The sequence below is a fragment of the Thermobia domestica genome, chromosome 1 (assembly GCF_964235325.1).
Source record: "Thermobia domestica chromosome 1, izTheDome1.hap1.1, whole genome shotgun sequence".
Taxonomy (NCBI): domain Eukaryota; kingdom Metazoa; phylum Arthropoda; class Insecta; order Zygentoma; family Lepismatidae; genus Thermobia; species Thermobia domestica.
Window position 1 is genome coordinate 95,941,316 of NC_137454.1, and position 21,908 is coordinate 95,963,223.

The following is a 21,908-nucleotide window of genomic DNA, read 5'->3' on the forward strand; positions in this document are numbered from 1 at the left end:
ATTGTATCTTAGACCCATGGATCATAGTTACCCACTCCGATGATACAACACGTACAAGCATGCAAGAAAGAATAATAAAATCAATTACAAACAAGTGAAGTTTGTTTCACACTTGTGAAACTTACGGTAGACTTAGAAACTTGGCGAATTCAATACTGAAACCTGAAGTAATATAACTTTCAGTTGCAATAGAGGGATACATAAAGCTCTTAATCTGATATTGAATCTGTATCAAAAGTACTTTCTTGCTATCTCTTACAATAATTATTACTGTATAGAAATCAATATTGAAACCAAAAGTTCAATTTCTTACTACTTTCGACTTCAGTAAAAGAATAAAACTGAAACAAAATCAATTATCAACGAACTTAAAAAGTTCGTTACTGAATTCTCTGTCTGTCCGTCCGTGTCTGTTATTTGCGATTTTTTTCAATTTTGAACCCTACATTCGATAGAGTATCAGAAACTACCTCAGAAAATGATTAAAATTTTCGCCTCACTCTTACCGTTCCCGAGATATTGGCCCCAAAATGGCCGATTTCCAGATATTTAAGGAGCCATATCTTGGGAACCGTAAATTATAGCAAGATGATATTGGTGTTGATCAATACCTAATAGGATGGTAAATACATTTTGATAACAACTATTAACCGGTGTCCACTGGCTTGGTCAGTGGCTACCAATTAATATCGGTACCAAAATGTTCCTAGGTATTGATTAACACCAATATCATCTCTCTATGACTTACCGTTCTCGTGATATTGGCCAAAAATGGCCGATTTCCAGACATTTAACGAGCCATATCTCGAGAAACAGAAGTTATAGAGAGATGACATTGATGTTGATCAATACCTAAGAGAACCGTGAACATCCTCTTGGTACCAAATAGTAACCGATGGCCACTGACCATCTGACTACTGCCCAACTGGGCAAGGTTCCCCAGATATTGGCCAAAAAATTTCGAATTTCGGGAGATTTAAGGAGCCATATCTCGCCATAACTGTAAGTCATAGAGAAATGATATTTTGCGAATTTTTGCGAGAAACAGAAGGTGCGGATAAAAAGATTTACTTTCTTACAGAAAGTAGGTAGAAAAGAAAGGTAGATTTACTTTTACATGTAAGAACAATCACAGTTATCCTTCCCATTCCATCTCTCCATACTTTTTAAGTTCGTTCTTGGAGCATTCTCAACTGGTTCGGACCTGAATTCATATTTAAAAACTTATTGATTGCCTCCAATTACCATTTTTGCTCTATGGGAATCAATATTGGAATAGAAAGTAACAGTAGATTTCCACCCTTTCCGGCTGCATTGGAGGAATAAATTCTATGCATGTGCACAACGCTCCACTTCTTGTTGCCTACTTGGGTTCCGTCTTTTCCTGTGCGCCTGATAAATATACATACTAAAATACATTTAAAAGTTTGCAGTTTCTACACCAAATTGATCAAAGACTTTGGATGAAAGATGTCTACATAGTTTCATACTTACTTTAGCACTTGAGATAATTTGTGCTACTTTTCTTTTAGAAATACTGGAAATGGCACATGGTATATCTAAAGGCTAATTCAATCATCCTACGTCATTTACTATAAAATATTATTAAACGATGTTGTCGTATAAAACGAAAATCAAATTAAGATGAATATCATTAACTATTGTCTAGGACCCATTCAATTAAAAAAAAAAACGCGATTAGTTCTTCATATATACTTCGTTCCTAACGTAACTGAATAGATCTCTTTGATTCTGTCTTGTATCACACACTTTCAAAAGAACTCTTATTGTGAAATAAGTTGTTTCAATACGAAGGCTTTTCTTTCATTTCCACAATAACTACAAAACCACGTACTGGAATCCCCAACAACTAACTGTCTCTATAATAACCAGATACATTTTCAAATACGAATCACCAATCGCTTACTTGTTATTTGCCGAAACCTATAACATCAATATATGCTCCTAACAATAAAAAAGTTTTATTTCTAATTGGAAAAGACCTTACATAAATTTTAACATGTTGCAAAATGTGAAATGTAATAATTGTATGAGTCGTACCATATAGAAAATGGCCATAATCAGTGTTATAGTTCTGATCGAGCAGAACATCAACTGAAGATGATATAAAACCCGTACAACCCTTAACATTAACTGAAAATATTCAAGTACAGAACGAGAGTGATGAACTGAGTGAAAATCTTCGCTTTATGATCTGGAGAATAAAAGAAAAAGTAGTAATTAATGAAGTTCATGTTACACAATTTTAAATGAATACCTCCTCATGCGGATTGCTGTTAAAAATTTATTCCGCTACTGGTGACATAGGAGCAGAAAGAAAATGAGTCATAATCGTTTAGATTGGGCAAGTATAGATCACAGCTTCTGCAGAACATTATATAACAAGTAACAGAAAATTGATTTAAGACTATGAAGTTAAAAGAAAACTACAATCATCGCAGAAAGTTGTGTAATCGTCGCTGGAACTCGGAAAGAACGCTAAACTTTCTTCAAGTAAAGATGGTGTATGTTATCTTCTGTGACTAGAATAATGTTGTTCATCATGAATTGTTCCACTTGGACAAACCATCAATATTATCAATACTTCTATTTGTAAGCAATGCAGTATGGAAAAAGGCCCCTAAAGCACGGTCAAGTGAAATACTGATGTGCATTTAAGACGTTCCCATGCATTCTTCACTCCTTAGTCTAATTCAAAAGTTCGTCGAGAAACATAATACAGTTGATATGTTTCAACATACAGTTGATATGTTGTAACATATCCATCTCCCTTCCAATATATCAAACTTTGCACCAGTGACTTCTCGAGGATGGAAGCCAGTTTAAAACAACACTGTTTGCAAACGAATGAAGCGATTAAAGAGAATTTGCTATGAGAGGTAACGCGGTTCCACAGAATGTGTTCCAGGATTGCCAATAGTAGAGGAAAACGAGGAGGAGTAGAGGAAAATTGTAGAGGAGGAAAATTGTAGAGGAGGAAAACTAGTATTCTAGTGGAAGAAACTAGTTTGGAAGAAACTATACTAATTAAGTTATGTAACAGATAAATAAAATAATCTTGTATGGACGTTTTGTTTCATTTCTGAAAAGAAAAATAAAGAAATTTTACTACAATTTATTGTATTTCTTACAGTACAGTGAATCCGTACACAATTTGGAATGAGCAATTACTTATAATTTGTATATTTCACTTATGATTTGTATTTTCCTAATTAGAAAACTACAATTCTTACATTACTAACTTACCATGACATCAGAAACTGCTCAAGAGTTGATGTTACTAGTTCCATATAGGCTGCGGGATGAGGAGCATCCATGATTACGAACTGATCAACCATATCTTGATGTTGTGTCAAAAAATCCCAAGCTAACGCTCCTCCCCAATCATGTGCTACGAGAATACATTTTTCTCGACCTGCAAAGTGAGAAAATCAACATCAAAGTAGAAGGTAAATTAACAGAGTATGAGATATCAACATATTTTTCTCGAACATAGACAAATCCTTTCCAAACAAACATGAAAATTTATTTCAGTTCTAAGAAAATAAAGTAAATGGAAAATTGAATGTTGAAAGTTTCAACGCTTATGCAACGAAATAAATTAATCGCACTTATGTCTGGTCATGTTTCATTTAGTTAAAAATCCTAAAAGTAATTATAACGTTTAAAATCGTGTACAAAGTTTTTCTAATATTGATTATGTGACCATGACTATATTATTATTTTTCTAAAAGATTATGATCTTATTCTGGTCATAAAAGGAAGAAATCAGACTACTAAATTCAACACAAAAATAAAGTATGTGCATTCACTTTTATGATTCAATTACGGATCCATTATTGATTGATTGAATTATTATTTAAATAATTCAACTAAGAAACCAAGTATTATAAGTTCTTGAGAAAATCTTCCTAGTAATTTTCAGTACCTACTTGTGGTTACGTTTTAAAACCGAATAAATAGTGTGGGTAGCACCCTATATGACAGTTTCTTATATTCTGACAAACAAAACGGACAAATTTTAGGTCTCCTATAATCTTCCTTTCTAAAGTTCTGTACATTATTTATTTAAAATCTGCGTAAGATCTCCATCTGACATAGATTTTTAATATATATATATATATATATATATATATATATATATATATATATATATATATATATATATATATATATATATATATATATATATATATATATATATATATATATATATATAAACAGGTCTAATTGGAATTTCACACATCACTGCTTGTGGTAGAGAAAAACTATCAATAATCAAACCTCGAAATGTCCCGAATCGTATACCAAATTATGTAATAGATATCATTAGTTCATCTCGCACTTATGTTGGCATATACCCAGGTATATTCAATAGGGGCAGGAGTTTTTCGCAATTTGAAATTAAACGTTTCACATTTGGAATTAAAAGTTTCGCATTTTGTCGCATTTTGAGATATAAAATTTATCATTTTGTCGCTAAGTGAATTATTTTACAAACTCTAATATAGGCCGAATATAAATAATAAACAATAATACTGCTTAGGGCAATGAAATTATTCTTTATGCAGTTACTAACAACAAATTACTTGTTTCTTGTTTTACGTCTTTCATCAGGCATGTACTTAATCAACCACGACGAAATGCAGAATGGTCAACTTTTTCTATGAATATATTGAATTCAGCACTGCAGCAATATCTCGTTAGTCTCATTTATGAATTCAATCTTTTCTACTTTTGCCTTCTGTGTATTTGCAAAACCTTTCAATGTAATTTGTCGCTTCGCCCTGCTTGGTCCACATTCAACTCAGTTACATTTGTGTCCTGTCGACTTTATATGTTTTGTACAGTGTCTTTCCATTCAATGTGTGAATTACAAAATTTACACATTAACGTTTGGATATCGCCTACGTAAAAGCCTTCACTGGCAAATTCACTTGCGCGATCTTGTACAGTACGCTTTTTATTCGTAATTTTCAAAATTATAAACACTTAGCGTACCTATTCCACAAAACACCGAAGTAAGAATTTCTGCTGTTTTAACACGACGCTGAACGTTCGACATTCCACAACTACCAGCTATGAACTTGAAACGGAAGTTAGTAGTAATCAGCGTTGCCAGTTGCAAAAAGGAAACGTTACTTGGAAAATTATACTTTTATTTCTGTATTTTAACAACAGAAATTAACGTTTTAAAAAATTCGCAATTTGTCGCGTTTTGCGGCATATTTCGCTCAAAATGCCAGTTATTGCATTTTGTCGCGACGTCAAAATACCTATTTCCTCACTCAAGTTGACGTAGTACGTTGAAAAACCAACTCTCGGCTTTGTTGGAAAACTTTAGCGATTTCGCAACTTGCGAAAAACTCCTGCCCCTATCAATATGTCTTTGAAAACACATTTTTCTTCCAGAACATAAAAAAGGTGCTTCATAAACCAATACTTAAAGAGGAATATAACAATTATAGGCTTGAAACATTTGCTTATGATCTCAGTGTTTCAACTAAAATTGAAGACAGAGAGACATGTTTTTTTTTTTAAACACAAGCCAACCAGGCCGGTAGCCAGCCCAAAAATGTACGGGGCCAGCAAAAATTTAGGGGGGCCGACTCCCCTAAACCCCCCTGCATACGGGCCTGAAGCCAACTACTACAAATCTTTGTAAGTTTACTTAAAAACATCACCTGTGCTTCACAAAATAAAATCAAGTGTATGACATATTTAAGCACTAGACGAAAATGAAAATTGACACCCTGAATCATTATCAAACATGAATGAATTTTGATACACTCTGTATGCAAGAATTACTACATTAGGTAAGTTTTCTTTACTTATTTGAAGCGATAAAAGTTTTTTTTTTTTTTTAAGAAAAAAATCGATGTGACTTCCCTCAACAGCTGCCACTGGTATAAATATAAATATCTGATAATATGAACAAAAATCATATACAAGAAAAATTCAATAGCTTGTTACAAGTTCAACAACACTATAACTCAGGGTATATAAATTACCTTGGCACAATATTTGAGCTAATAGTAATGCATGGTATTTTGAGAAAGTAGTACCTACGATTTAAAACAGCTATGAACTTACCAATGCATACATGGGGCCAGGAAGCTGAGTCAACTTAAAAATTTTAAATCGAAAGGTATTGGACAGGTAAAGGAATGGGTTCAAATCGAAAATGGTTAGAATTAGTCACTTCCGGTTTCAACGTTTATCGCCATAGAACGAAAATTACGGTATAACAGATAGCGAGAAGCTGTTTTCACAAACGATTCAGCGTCTCAGGACAACATATCATGACTATCCACAACACACCACCGAAATCAGAAGTGGCTCAAATTTACTAATACTTCCGGTTTGAATATAGATTTTCGTAGAACTAAAACGGTAAATGTTAGGAAGATTATGTTTCTTGCAATCGTTTCAGCATCCCAAAAATATGTTCCATCTGTTACGTTAAACCTCTGTTCAAATAGGAAGTACACCATTTCGGGTTTTAACGTTTATCACCATAGAACGAAAATGGTAAGATATAGCACGAAAAGTTTTTTTGGAAACGATTCAGCATCTCAAGACAACAAACTATGACTATCCAGAATAATCTATCAAATCGGGAGTAATTCAAATTTACTATTACTTCCGGTTTCAATACTGATTTCTATGAAGCAAAAACAGTAATTGTCTAACGAGATGCGGTTTTTTTTACAATCAATTCAGCTAGCAAATAATAGGTTCCATCTTTAACGTTAAACCTCTATTCAAACCGGAAGTGGTTCAAATTAACCATTTTCGGTTTTTAGAATTTATCACTACAGAACAGAAATAATAATACCAACAAAGTGTTTTTGCAATTAATACGGTGTCGTATGTATATCACCACAATTCGCAACACTATATCGAAACCGGAAATAGTTGAATTTACTAGTACTTTGGGTTTCAGATTTTATAGAGCAAAAACTATAAGAGCTATCGAGAAGTGCTTTTCCTTCATTCTATTCAGGTCCCAGGAATAGGTTGTATCGCCTCCCTTAACCCTGTATTTAAACCGGTAGTAGTTGAAATATACTATATGATATTTTAACGTTTATCGCCATGTAACAAAAATAGTAAGGTATAGGAAGTAATGCGTTTTTGATACGGATTCAGCGTCCAAGGAAGAGGTTCTAACTTTGAACTTACTACTCTAATACAACTAGTACTTATAGATGCACTACTTCAAGTTTGAGTATAGAATTCGGGTCGTTTAGAAGTCTTCGTTTCACACTATGAATCGATACTCAGTTGTTTTTATATGAAGTTGTTTATATTAAGTTTGTGTCACAAACATAGGCTCAATCTCAACTTTAATCCTTCTATTGAAACCGAAAGTTGTAGCAATCTGTCGCTTCCGGTATAAATATTGGATATTCATAGGACAAAAGCTGTAAGAGTTGGCGAGTAACTGTTTCTTTTACAGACTCAGCATCTGAAGGTATGTTCCATCTCCTCATCATCTCCCTACTAAATCGGAACTGACAAATTAATCACTTCCGGTTAGAATATACGAACTTTATAGTTTGTAAGTCTAAAGGTTTAGAATGTTAACCGAAACTTCCTGCTGAAAATATGCTTTATATTTTGCGTTAGATTTGTTTTGACAATTTAAACGGAAGAATTCATCATTTTTTTCTTCTTTCAGAACGTACTGCAGGTTTCCTCTCCGTGATTTATTTATTTACAAATTCAATAACAAATGAATAAAATATGAAAAACACTAAGGAGCACATACTCACCTAATCCTTGAATAAATTGTCTAATATCCTCTACAAGAGTGTTCTTCATGTAATGTTCAACTCCTTTCGGTTTATCAGACTCGTTGTACCCACGCATATCTACAGCCACAACCCTACAAGTAACGAAAAGTTATTTTTTTAAAATATAATATTGGTAGTAAACATACGCTCGCTTATTTATTATTTATCAATATTAAATAATAATAATAATAATAAAGCTTAAATACCAAATATTGTCCATTCTTTGTACTTTCTTCAAAATCTGGACTTCATTAGGATAATTATATGCAGTGTTGTTCAAAAATATTGGCCAGCCACCATGTTTCAGATTGGCATATATTCTGGCAACGGTGCGTAAGAAATTCCAGAGACTTTAGCTCTCAATAATGATGTCAAGAGAAAATCCAAATTTGTTTGATTTAATTCCAACTATAGATAACTGTACATTGCTTTCCAAACAGAAGTGGGTGGCCAAGGGTTTTTTAAAGACCGTACTGATTACATACCGTACCTACATCTCTTACTTCTGAAGAAAGATTTCCATGTCTTCTACAAATTTGAAAAGAACAAACTTTGTGTGGGTCAAACTCAAGCTTGGTACGAATATCGCCGAAACAATTATAAGCAACTTATTGTGGCTAATAAAGACTTGGGCAAATTTTAAAAAATGGACATGAGTTCAAAAGTGAAAATGGACTAATCCACATGCCCTTGAATGCTTTTACATGTGCCAAAGCAATAAAAAAAACGATTGTTTTGGAAGTTTTTAAAAATGTATTGTACGATCAAAAGACATAATTACGAATTCACACTTGTTGGGTGTCCCGAAATCCGTCAGTCTAAGTTCCACCCACACGGACCGTGATAATCCTGTCATCCCTTCGCAAGTTCCCATGCACAGCGTCTCTACCCTACCGCTCTGGCACTATTGGGTCTTTCAGGTATGACTTCCTCAACCATGTTGAGGATCGTTCCTTTTCGTACCTTTCCTTTATCCGCTATGAGGGTGTCAGGTGTTCTTTCCATCATTTACGACAGGTTATAACTCGGAAAGGACGCTGGATTCAATTATGATTCACGTAGATTTTTTCGTATATAGACTTCTCCCAAACGCTGTAACAGGTGTTTAGTTACATCCTGTATAAGGGAACATCTATGAGCTGCAACATATAAGTTATTAACAATAAAATTCATGCTCAGGTGAGTATTCGGTACGAGTGAAGTAGTATGTAAGGTGATGTAGTACAAATTCGTGCAGCCACGACTTCCAGTGTGTTATTGATAGTAATGTTCAATCATAACTGACGATATATATATATATACAGAGGGTTGATTAATTCGTGTGTCAATTTCATTTGTTCACTGTGCAAAAGTGGTATGAGGTAAAGCCGTGTAATTTGGTGTAACTTTAGATGAAGACATAAGTTTTGTTTCGCCATAGAAGTATGTTACTCGTACTAAAGATTGAAGAGATATAGGGTCAAAAGTCAAATTTCGATTTTTTCCTTATGGGACTGCAATGTTAAATTCTGAAAGAGCCTGAAAAAAACGTAAATCGAAGTGCTAACGAAGAAAAAGTTGTATGGTATGATTCTATGTCGCAAGCCGACCAAATATGCGTTAATCAAGTGTCAAGGTCAGAGGTCACGGTCAGATCAAGGTCACAGGTCACCTTGAGAACCCATTTGAATACACTGAAAACAACGCAATGTCCGTACCTTATCATGTCAAATGGGGTATCAAGGTGACCTTGATCTGACAGTTACCTCTGACCTTGACATTTGATTGACGCATATTTGGTCGGCTTGCGACATAGAATCATACCATACAGCTTTTTCTTTGTTAGCACTTCGATTCACGTTTTTTTTCAGGCTCTTTCAGAATTTAACATTGCAGTCCCATAAGGAAAAAATCGAAATTTGACTTTTGACCCTATATCTCTTCAATCTTTAGTACGAGTAACATGCTTCTATGGCGAAACAAAACTTATGTCCTTCGTCTAAAGTTACACCAAATTACACGGCTTTACCTAATACCACTTTTGCACAGTGAACAAATGAAATTGACACACGAATTAATCAACCCTCTGTATATCTATCTATATCTATCTATCTATCTATCTAACTCGTCGGAACCCATCGTTAATGAAGACGAATAATGGAAGGGTCCCCAAACATTCATGGGACTTGTCACAAACAACTGTAGAGTACAACTAGCTGCAGAACTCTCTCAGTATGTAGAATGACCTGGTGCTAAACAGTCCAACGAGACTGCATAATCTCAACATTCCCGATCGGTTTACTATTTGAAGCGTTTGATCGCCGCCGCAAAAGAGGTGTTGGAAACAAAATATGGACTGCTTAATACATAGTCAGATGACTCATCTTTATTTGTTTTCCTACAACAGGCCGAGTAAATGTACAACAGACGTATATGCTCCGGACGGCTTTGTGTCGATGCGGCAGCGAGTTCAAGGCAGCCATTAACCGTAATATTACCCTCAAAAGCTGGAATACTACTGGTGGGCATGTGAACATCTGAGGTGAGTCCAAGTACAACGCTGTTTCCCAAATAACGATACAGCCTTCCAAGATAACAATGAGCCAATAAACACAATCAGTCCTGTTCAGGCGTGCTTTGAGGAACATCAGGATGAATTTTACCACTTCTCATGGCCCGCTCAATCGCTTGAGTTCAACATTATTGACTACATAGCCTATGTCAGTTTTAGGCCAGCAATTCCAGCATAGCTTTCTTCCTCCACCATTCCTGATGCAACTGAATGTTGTTACTACTTGAAGAATGGTCCAGTATTCCACTGAAAAAGATCCAAATCACAATTCTGCGATAAATGCAAGTTGTATTTCTCCCCGCTGGTCTAGTGTCTACCGTGGGTTCCTTTGGTGCACAAGATTGCCGGTAGGCGAGCATTAATATATATATATATATATATATATATATATATATATATATATATATATATATATATATATATATATATATATATATATATAAAGCTTAAACTGTAGGTTCATGCCTCATATAGTCTCTGTGCTGCAAAGGGACGCTAAACTTCAGCAAACAACAACAAGAAATAAAAGCTGTACTGCAGATCATATTAATAAGGTAAGTTGAATTTTGTTAAGAGTTTTTCATTATTCTGATAACTATCCTACATATCGTCGACATTTTTCAGGATGTGCAAAATCTTGATTTCGAGGAAACGAGGTTCAAGGTAGCAAATTTTGCATTGCCTACGAATCGTAAAAAATGGAAGCTTCACACTACGTCAAATCAAAGATCCAATATAGACAGTGGCAAAAAAAAAAAAAAAAAAAAAAAAAAAAAAATCAAAATGTCGAATTTTGCGTTTTGCCGGTGCGTGATGCATGGAAAATGGGATGAAAACATTGATGATATGTATAAAGTGTGAAACTTACAAGTACTTTATACAAAATAAAGTTTTACTTTGTATAAAACATTTGCCGCGAAATTTCACCACGATCGATTGTTGCCAAGCTACTATACTGCACTTTACTGCTACTTGAGGGAACGTATATATACCCATGAACATGAGTGAAACAAAATTTCCAGAATGAAACTCGTAGATTACTTTTAGAAAAGAATACTCTTCGCTTGTGTCATTTAATATATGCAGATAGTTTGAAACATTCTTGTGAGTTTGAAAAGAGGAAAGCAGTACGAGTTTAAGAGGTTACTATGTAGATATAGATCAATCATTTTCAATTGGATGCTTCGTTACCTCACACTCAGTTGCTCGAGTTGTCAGTAAGCACCATACGCAGAGCTACTCCATATGATACTACGTTCGAACATAAACGCATAAATAAAGCATGAAATAGGTTCAGCACATTCGAAAAACACAAATCTTTTAAATGAAGCAAAAATGTGATATGGGCTAATTTCAGTAAAATGTCTACTAGTAGGGCCTCCGGAAATAATATATATTTCTTATAGCTTTAAGTTGTATCAAATATTGTCAACTTGATTTAACTTGTGAAGCATAGAATGCGCCCACCATACTGTTTCCAAAATAACAAAAGAATTTAAAATATTGCTGCTGTCCCGTCATCTGAACAAAATGTATTTCCCTAAGACGAAACATAAATGTAATCTGGGCCCTACTTCAGTGAAACGTCAACTGGGGCCTCTAAAAGTAGTAAAACTGTTTATTAACCCTAGAAAGACCAAGGGGGTCAATTTTGCCAACAAGTTCTTTTTATATTTACTTTATATGGATTAATATGTATTCAGGACTCTCTGATTTTTGTTATTGTTTCTTTTGAAGAAAGGTTCGTTTCCGCCTTTTTCAACTGCAATATACTGCATTGTTTTTTTTCTTTTTGTAAAACAAATAATTCATGTTCTGCGGGTCGATTTGACTCCCTGTTAGTCATAGGTGCTACTCAACTTTGTTTTCCCCAAAACTCCTTTCATTTGTCTTTTTATATTTAAAACTTCTATTAGCTTTAAAAATGTTAGCTTTCTCCTTTATATAAACACATAGGCTTCCATAGATCTTGTCGAGTGTTAGTTATAATGGTAGTTTTCTGCATAGGGGAGACCGGGGCTATTTGAGTCAAGGGGCTATTTGGGTCAAACTTAAGAAAAAATGTCACTGCGCACTTAATATGCGCATCAATGCTCTGAATTTGCATTCATTTGTGAGTACGTTGGTAAAGGAAAGATTGTATGTGTCGTTGATCTGCTGCTTCCTTAGCAGCTGCTGTAGATATGAGACTATTCTGAGCAAGGTGTCTTGCAATAGTTTGTATTTTGGTCTGATATAAAATAATGTCTGTATAATATAAGGTGCTGAATCTGTGTAAATGCATATATTTGTAAAATTATTACCATACGAGTAAAATAGAACGTCCGTATGTTATAACCGCCATTTTTGGTGCTCTCTTCTGTTTCATGTGAAAATAGTACGTTTCTACGTAAGCATGTGCAAAACGGGGTTATTTGAGTCGAAAAAATTGGGGCTATTTGTGCCAATGAGGGCTATTTGAGTCAGATGTAAACCTACGTGAATACCTTTAATTTATGCATTTTAGTTTTGTATTTATGGTTCAGCCTCCTATGTGATGAATGTATGTAAAACCAAACACTTCATTTTCTTTTTAGACGGTACGAACATACAAATCAAAACATAAATACAGCAAGTGAAATAATGAGGACATGGAGAAGGCCACGCAAAGTGTAACAAAAAGTGATTTGAGTTTACGTGGAGCTTCACAGCTCCGCAATTTTCCTTTTGACACTGTGAAGGAAGTGCAGTTCGAAAGGGTGAGACTAGCTTGGATAATAATAATTAAACAGTTCAAAGTACAAAACCGAAAGTCCTAGGACATTCCACAATACTGACAGAAGAACAGGAGGAAGTTGGTATTGCGGATTATGACTCTCGTGGAAAAAGGACTAAGCTGCACCATGAAACGATTCGTAAAGCTGTGCATCGATATGTAACAATAAATCCAATTCCACAACCTTTTAGAAACTAGTTGGTGAAGATTGATTTTCAAGTTTGATGAAAATACATCCGAATTTATAATTACGAAAGCCTGAGGGACTTTCAAGAGCTCGTGCTCAGGGCGTTAATAAGGAACCAGTGAATCCGATTTTCAATTCTTGAAATTCGTTACTTCAACGATTGGTCTCAACTCAAAAACAACAGCGTATATTCAATGTGGATGAAGCAAAGTCATTGCTAAGAAGATGGGAGAATTGGTGGTATTTACTTTCAGTGAGGCGAAAATGCCACTGTGATAGTCGCTTGGAACGCAGTTGGACAATACTTCCCACGATTTATTATTTTAAAGATCAGCATATGAAGGAATAATTTGTAAACAATCTACCATCGGCTTCTCAAGTTTCCTTATCTGATTATGGCTACGTTAATAAAGAGCTGTTTATTCGCTAGATCGAGTTTTTTTTTTTTTTTTTCAAACAAACTGGACTGAGAGTCAACTGAAAATGTTTGTTAATTTTGTACGGTCATGTTTGTCACTGTTCACTACAAGCTCTCAAACTTTGTTAGCAACATGGCAATGTACTTTGCTTTCTCCAGCACGTTTTTTTTTTTTTTTTTAATATCTTACTATAGATTTAATTTTGACTGACAAGACTGATCGTTAAATGATTTTGAACATAAATCTTATTGTCAGTTCATTTTTATTTTAACAGTTAAATTTGAACTACAGTTTTCATTATTGTGTATTCTTTTTATCTACTGAAAATTAATGCAGAAAATGTAGAACTATCTGAAGTTTCTTTTCTTTATGTTATTCTGTCAGGAGTTCTCTTTTTTCTCGTTTGCTTTTACAAGTGTTTATTTCAAAGAGAATAAGTCAAACTACTCTAACGTTAACCTATACGTGTAAGGTAATATGTTACAGATAAGAAAATTAATAGTCATATTATTATAACGGTGAAGGAGTGTTATCTTATCTTTAACACTCTTTCCTAAAGAATTGCTCCACTTATTTTCTTTTACTATGAAGTTATGTTTGTTTACAAATTATATAAAAAAGAGTATAATTTAAGAATATACATGAAAACTAATGTAATTAATGTAAATAATGTTGATAGAGTGAAGTACCCAAATAGCCCCGTGATTTTTACTAGTTTCGAATTCTGCCATTTTTATTTTAAACTTGTTTCCTGAAATTCCATGATTTAATAGGTTCTTTGTTCTTTAATATGTTGCACTATAATAATGTACGGTACGTAGATTATGGGCTAATTATTTAAACTCTAAAGTGCGTCATGTTTTGGAAATTTCGAGTTTTCCCTTTAAGCATTATAAGAAATCCCCTAGCATTATAAGAAATCTAGTATAATATGTAAGCAGTTTTATGCACCGTATTTAGCCTGTTCTTTTACAAATCAAAAGCACAATTCCTTGAAAAAGTTTCTTTTTTGAAATTTAGTTAAACACGTTAACTCAAATTGGACAAATATACTCAGAAAGTTACTTAAAACCAGTGCGGACAAATTTGACCCCCTCCCCCTTGGTCCTTCACAAACTAGATGCGAGCATGGTCTTTCTAGGGTTAAGGTTTCAAATTCTGGGAGTGCAAATTTCACATTTTAATACAGGGCTCAACTTCATATTTTTCTACGGAGACCTAAATATCAATGCTTGCCCCCCAGGAAAATTTCCAAATTACAGAACTGCTTGTAACAATGTTTCATTCCATTCTACCTACTTCATCAACCCCCCTTTTTTTCTTCTGTTTCTCTTGTCTCTGATCACAAAAGCCAGCTCCTACATCGCATGTGCGGAACTTGGAAAAATAAAATTAACTGATTTCGAAGAATGTGAAACGCCATATATTACGGTATACCTCTAACATTCTCAGAAATTTGGAACAGTATACATACAATTTCGGAGCATGGATTTAAATATAATGGAATGTAACCCTAAGTCGGGAAAGGAAAACACAGAAGTCTGATTCTTTGGTTATCAGAAGATTAGAATCAACACAACAAATCGATGCGATCATAGGTGAAAGTACAAAGTCTATAGAGAAGTCTATAACAGTGAGCTGATCAACGATATAATCATGAATTAACAAGAAACGTGACAAAATAAATACGATGTTAAATGTCAAATCATTGGTAGTAAAAAATATACCTTTGATCTCACACCTGTAAAAAGTATTTTATCACAAAAAGAAATAGATAACGAATTGTGCATTGATAACGAATTAAAACACATCTGCACACATACACTTTGGCTTTGGTGGCGGTGATTTGCTGCGATTAATTCCCCTCCCCCTAATTTGATTTTATTCGTAGAATTCGCTATTCCCATAGTTGATTTGTAGTGGAAGCGGTACGCGACAATTTTGGTTAACATACTGCACTTTTGAAACATAGGTTGCCGCTTAGCACACTTGTACTAGAAACCTAATACAGTAGTAATTTAGAGTTATTCAAAATTTTCCTTAGGATTCAAGATGGCGACTATTTTCCCAATGGTGTCCTCCGACCGAAATTTTGTTCATATTTACTAATTACAAAGCCCTTGGATTCGTTAACATATGATTTTGACTCGTAAAGCACGAATCTCAGGCAGTGTTGAATTCAGGCATGTTCAAGTGGGACTGAACCCCTTAGAATATATATATGCCCCCCTAGAATATCTATAATTACACATGCATTGAAATATTTGTTTTTTTTTTCTGTTTAATTTTTTCGGAAATAAAAGTCTTTAAAGCAAGGATTTTTTTGAAGAAATTTAGTTTCTTCTTTTGCCCAACCTAAATGTTTTAATTAACAAATCGCGTTCTCGTATAAAGTCGAAGTTAATTAAAAACTTGGAAATTAGATACAGACGCATACACGCTTTACAACATTAGTTAGAGAAAAATGGCAATACATTAGTTATTGCAACCGACCAGACGATAACAAGTTGCGAGTTTTGTTGCAACAGATGCTTTCTGCTCTATTACAATCTAGAACAGAGCCCCCTTTAATTTCTATTGCCCCCCCCCCCCTTGTGCAAAAGTCTGAATGCAACACTGATCTCAGGTCAAAACAAGCATCAGACATTAATGCAAGCCATAGCATTATTATTTTACTATAAAATGACGTAAAAGTTAATGCAGAATAAAATAATCAAGTACAAGCAACAATACCTGGTTATTTTCATTCCAGATTACATTTTCTTCCTCTGCAATTGGAGCACATCATCGTGTATGGGATACCAATAGATTTGCTCTAGTATTTTCTTGATGAACATCAGCGTTCTAGGAGAAAAGCTCTGTTACTTCGTGAAAACCACGTAATGTGAAGGATTTTCTTCTACTTTTCCCGATATATGATCAATAAGTATCTTTCATTTCTGCCAAATCCATACATAATCCAGAAACCTGTCAATCCCGTAGATTTTAGGGTATGAAAGAGAGATAGGCTATTGATAGGACTGATTATGTATTAGTACTGAAACTGTTTCTTCCGTTTTCTCAAAGGTGTTGATGCCTTAAATACGATCGAAGTTGATGACAGAAATATGTTCGAGAATTTTTGAAAATAAGGCTTATTGATAAGCGTAAAAGGATTTTACGAATCTTAAAAAAAGACAACTCCAAGCTTTTTTACAACAGAACTAAATGAAGGATAAGAAAATTGATGAACAGCTTTTCTCTAATTTATTTATTGCTTGTCAGATTTGAATGCTTTCTTCTCCCATTAAAATCAGTCCTGTCCACCGTCTCTGTCTGTAAATGAACACCGATGTACGGGAAAGAAAAGAATCTTGTAATTGATAGAATCCATTGAACTGTGAACATTCCGGTAGAGTACACGGTCAGACGGCGTAGCCTTGTTAGACGATATAAAACCACACACTTCAAAAACATTCGGAGAATATTATGATAAAATTTCGGAAGTGTGTTACAAAACTGTTGCTTTTTTTTTTTTTATCTGCAAGTCGTATTAATTGTTCAGGAAATACATAATACTAACAACTTGAAGAGTTTAGTTAGGCAAAAACAAGAAATCACATCACGGCGACAAGTAACTCCGGAAATATAAGTACCGCGCAATCAGAACGAATTTCTTCGAAATAATCATAATAAACTTTTCGTGCTTCTGGTAAAAATAAGCACTGCATAATTTTGGTCATATTCATGTTGTCTCCTATTATTATATAAGATGTCCTATAAAAGACAACACATTATGCCAATGGTGGGAAACTATGACTCTTTGAATGTTTCTATTCGGCCTGCGACGTGATTCCTAATCTGACATGGTGAATTTCAACGAAGATTTCAAGATTTCAGTGCCATTGAAGACTTATATTTTCAGTATGCCTTTTAATGTGAACTGTGAAACCGTGAGACTGGACTTACAACAACTTGAATTAATTGAGTTGCAATGTAACATCAACTCAAACTCAGCTCAAACAATCTTTTTTCAATGTTCCAAAATGAGAGTTCTACAAGTACTTACAAAATCCACTTTTCCAAATCTGATATCTCATGCCCAGAGAGTTACTGCTATGCTGTGTTTCTTCCAGATTGGACGATCCAAGATGTCACAGAATTTGATATCCCCACTTGCCCGCGAGCTAAGATAAATTAAAACGCTATTACATTTCACTCTTGCACAGGGGCACGGCTTTTGGCAAATTATGTCCCAATGCAGCTCCTTCATTTTTCATTTTCCACTCTCCCCGAAGAAAACTTTCTACAAAAAGTCTGTTGCTATAATTGCTTCATCTTATATATGTGAAGATTTTTTTTTTTTTTTTTAATAATGAAACTTAGAAAGAGTTGTATTAGAAACTAATAGATGAGCAATTAACTTTCTGTGAATCAGTGCATTCCAGTTCGAACTAGATTATGCAGTTACAATTTCATCCATCACATTCTTCTTCATAATCTTTCAATCATTAGTAGGGTTTAGTAATCGAGAATTTTGTAAAATGTACCTCTACTTTTTAAAATAAATTATATTGGTCGAAAGGTTTTCTTTTTCCCTTTGGTTCCCTCCTAAAACAATTTGGCCATTCCCACATTACACACTGGCAAGATATCCAGGACATTAAAGTAAAAAACTGGAGCACTAAACAAGAATTAAAAAAAAAAAAAAAAAAAAAAACACTCGACACGCCATCTTCCAATGTGTTTCACATAACATACAGATTTATCAGAAAGCTTACTAACAACCTATACATATTTCGTCTTCATACTGTATACAGTTTTGAAACTTACCAATACTCTTTCGCAAATTCTTTCAATTGGTAGCGCCAAGAATACCAAAATTCTGGAAATCCATGAAGCATTAGCATTAAAGGATTTCTTCTATCTCCATTCTCTACATAATGAAGCTTCACCTCCTGAAATTGAATAATAAGAATATCGAAAATATTGTTATTTTGAATAGTTATTTATGTTTATTTGTAGAATTATTTTACACATTTTATATTCTATTATTTTAGTATAGTTTAATCTATTGGTAGATTATTGTCAATATATAATGAAGGTATTTCTTTATTATTCAACTACGTAACCAATTATTCCTACTAAACTAAGAAATCCTTTTTTCATTCTAGACAATAACCTGAAAGTTGATAAAGTAATGTACGAGAAACATGCCGAAAGTTTTTAGATACTATTTGAAAAATCAATTTATTTACATAAAAGCTTCTACAATTTCTTAAAGTAGTCCCCCAAGCATTAATACACTTTCGGATTCTTAAAAACTACGAGTGAAATATTTTTAAAAATTCGTTTTTCGGAATATCAGAAATTTTATTATTATGCATACGATAGGCTCTTCACTTGTTTGATAGCGGCGTCCTCGAAGCTATTTTTTTCTTACATGCTAGTTTTTGGAAGAAGGCAAAGTTACACTGAGCTAAATCTGGAGAATAAGCCGGGTGCAGTAGAAAAAAAGACTCAACTTTCCTGTAGAAAATCCAAAGTTTTCGCCGCTATGTGCTACTGTGCATTGTTGTGATGAAGAAGAAAGTAAGACAATGGAGACTTTCAGTGAGCAGATCTCCAAGCTGCAAAGACACTCGGGAAGGCAATAAACAGCGTACTACTCTGCTGTAACTACACTTCGTTCATCTAATTATAGGCCTAGTTACTGCATGGCCGGTCTTAGAGAAAAAATGACACCATGACACTTTAAAAATGCCACCATAACAACACCACGCTCGGTACTCGTTTAATTTTCGAAGGTGGAACTTCATTTTGAAAATATCATACTGTCATCTGATATTTTCTTTCGTTTACAAAATGTTCCTTTTTGTTGATTTGGGAAATCTGGCACCTGTCTAGATTGAACATTTCAGGCTTCACAAGAAATATTCAATTTATAGTGTGAGGATAGAAGTAGGTTATATCTATCTAGTTTCTTAGATAAGTGGCTACATAAGCAGATAGACTTGTTAAAAAGTTTTACTGAATTCCTAACCAAGTTCAATGAGTTACGGGGAGAACAAGGGGATTGTATTTTCAACTATTGAAGTGTTTATCTTTTGAGCGGTAACTGGTAAGATTAATAGAAAATGTTTTAAATACATACAAACCACTAGCTTCTGGCTGAGGAAAATTATTTTCACGAATTCAAATTCACAGGAATTCTGAACACTTAGTCTCGGTTCAGACGTGCAGAAAAGTCTGTTGCGGACCCGCGCGAGCCGGAAATACATTGGTTCATATCATCCATGCCACACGTGCAGACTTTCCTGCACGACTCTGCTGCGGACCCGCAGCGGGCAAGAATTGAGTTGCGGTGACTGCTGGCTCGCAGCGAGTCCGCACAGGTGTTGCGGGTCGGAAAACCATTGCTGGCAATGAGGCAAGCCACACGTGCAGATATTCCCGCGCCCGCAGAAATGGAAAGCGAAGAACTGAATGAAGAACTATTCATTAACGAAATACAAAAATATCACGAGATATGGAATTTAAAGTGCGAAATGTATAGAGATAGAAATAAAAAACGGGATGCATAAATAAAAAAGGTTTCACACACCTTATTCCATGCATCACGTTTTTTTTATTTCTATCTCTATACATTTCGCACTTTAAATTCCATATCTCGTGATATTTTTGTATTTCGTTAGTGAATAGTTTTTCATTCAGTTCTTCGTTTTCCATTTCTGCGGGCGCGGGAAAGTCTGCACGTGTGGCTTGACTCATTGCCAGCAATGGTTTTCCGACTCACTACACCTGTGCGGACTCGCCGCGAGCCAGCAGTCCCCGCAACTCAATTTTTGCCCGCTGCGGGTCCGCAGCAGAGTCGTGCAGGAAAGTCTGCACGTGTGGAATGAATGATAAGAACCAATGTATTTCCGGCTCGCGCGGGTCCGCAACAGAGTTTTCTGTTGCGGGTCCGCAACAGACTTTCTGCACGTCTGAACCGAGACAAAGTCATTCTTCAACCCAGCAATTTTGAAAAAGCCATCCCGTCGGGGTCATATTTCCAAAGTCATGCAAGTGAATGATACTTTCATATATATTCCGTAAATCACCATATACCACATTCAGAAAAGCTTCCCTGTATTCCCCTGAGTCTGCCACATTAAATTTGTCTCATGTCCCTACCCTTCGAGTTGACATTTCCAAAACGTATACAGAAGTAGACAAATAGTAACTTTCGTACCTTTTGATCAAGAACAATATTGCGACGAAAGTAGCAAATATAATGTTAATCTCAATAACACTACCTCAAAAGTTGTTAATATCATTTCAATATTGTCATAATGATTACTTTCTAAAAAGAATAATATCTTTGAAATAGAAAAGACTGGTTTTCAAAGATCATGGTATACCTTTTTTTTTTTTTTTGTTTTTTTTCAGTTTCCTAGAATGAGAGCATAGCCAATAACCATTCATTCTTATGTTCAACATCTATCTCCCTCTGTTCTATCCATTGTCATCCTATCTCATCCTATCTCTATCCATTGTCAGATCTTACTCTGCGAGATCTTACTTGACTTCGTTTTCGAAAATTTGATTGAAGTTGGTGTAATAGTTTCTGAGTCATTGACATCGATGTATATACATATCTGACCCGTTAGAGTTTTAAATAGTACAACAGACATATGAGAAAAGCTGTGCAAATATTTGAACCTCAAAAATTCGAAGCATCAACTAATCCTATGGCCTCCTGATGAATTACGTTAGCAGTTTATGAGTTCTTCTAAGTAAGATACTAGTAACTTTTTCATGATGAAAGAATATGCTTTTTTTTTTAAGTATTATTACCCAGAATAATAATATCACTGAACTAGTAGTGGAATATTAGGAGGCAGAAGTGAGCAGATCATGAAGCCAGAATGAAAGAGAGTAGGAATGCTTCCAAAACTATCGGGAAATCCAATCGTAAAAGGACCATTACGAACATTTAGATGCATATACGGGGACAATATCAAGGTGGATCTCGGAGAAATAGAAATACAAAGTAGAAACTGGATCCAGTTGGCTAAGGACAGAACTCAATGGAATGTGGTATTGAACCACCCCACATTCATTGGCCAAAGAGTTAGTTATTTTAAATAATGCTTTGCATTGCCCCCAAATGTCATCTAACTACTGAAATTATATTTTCATCTTTTCCTTTCGT

The 21,908-nt window shown here is 34.6% G+C and overlaps 1 protein-coding gene across 1 annotated transcript in view; it reads right to left on the reverse strand.

Moving 5' to 3' along the window:
* The window catches only part of LOC145687451 (epoxide hydrolase 4-like), a 51,121-nt gene that overhangs the window by 3,523 nt on the left and 25,690 nt on the right, over window positions 1-21,908 (reverse strand). Inside the window, exons 2-4 of the mRNA XM_081760906.1 lie at window positions 18,545-18,669; window positions 7,800-7,912; window positions 3,268-3,436 (exon numbers count right to left, since the gene is read on the reverse strand). Of these exons, the coding sequence (XP_081617032.1) occupies window positions 3,268-3,436; window positions 7,800-7,912; window positions 18,545-18,669 (407 nt within the window). The remainder of the gene's footprint in view (window positions 1-3,267; window positions 3,437-7,799; window positions 7,913-18,544; window positions 18,670-21,908) is intronic.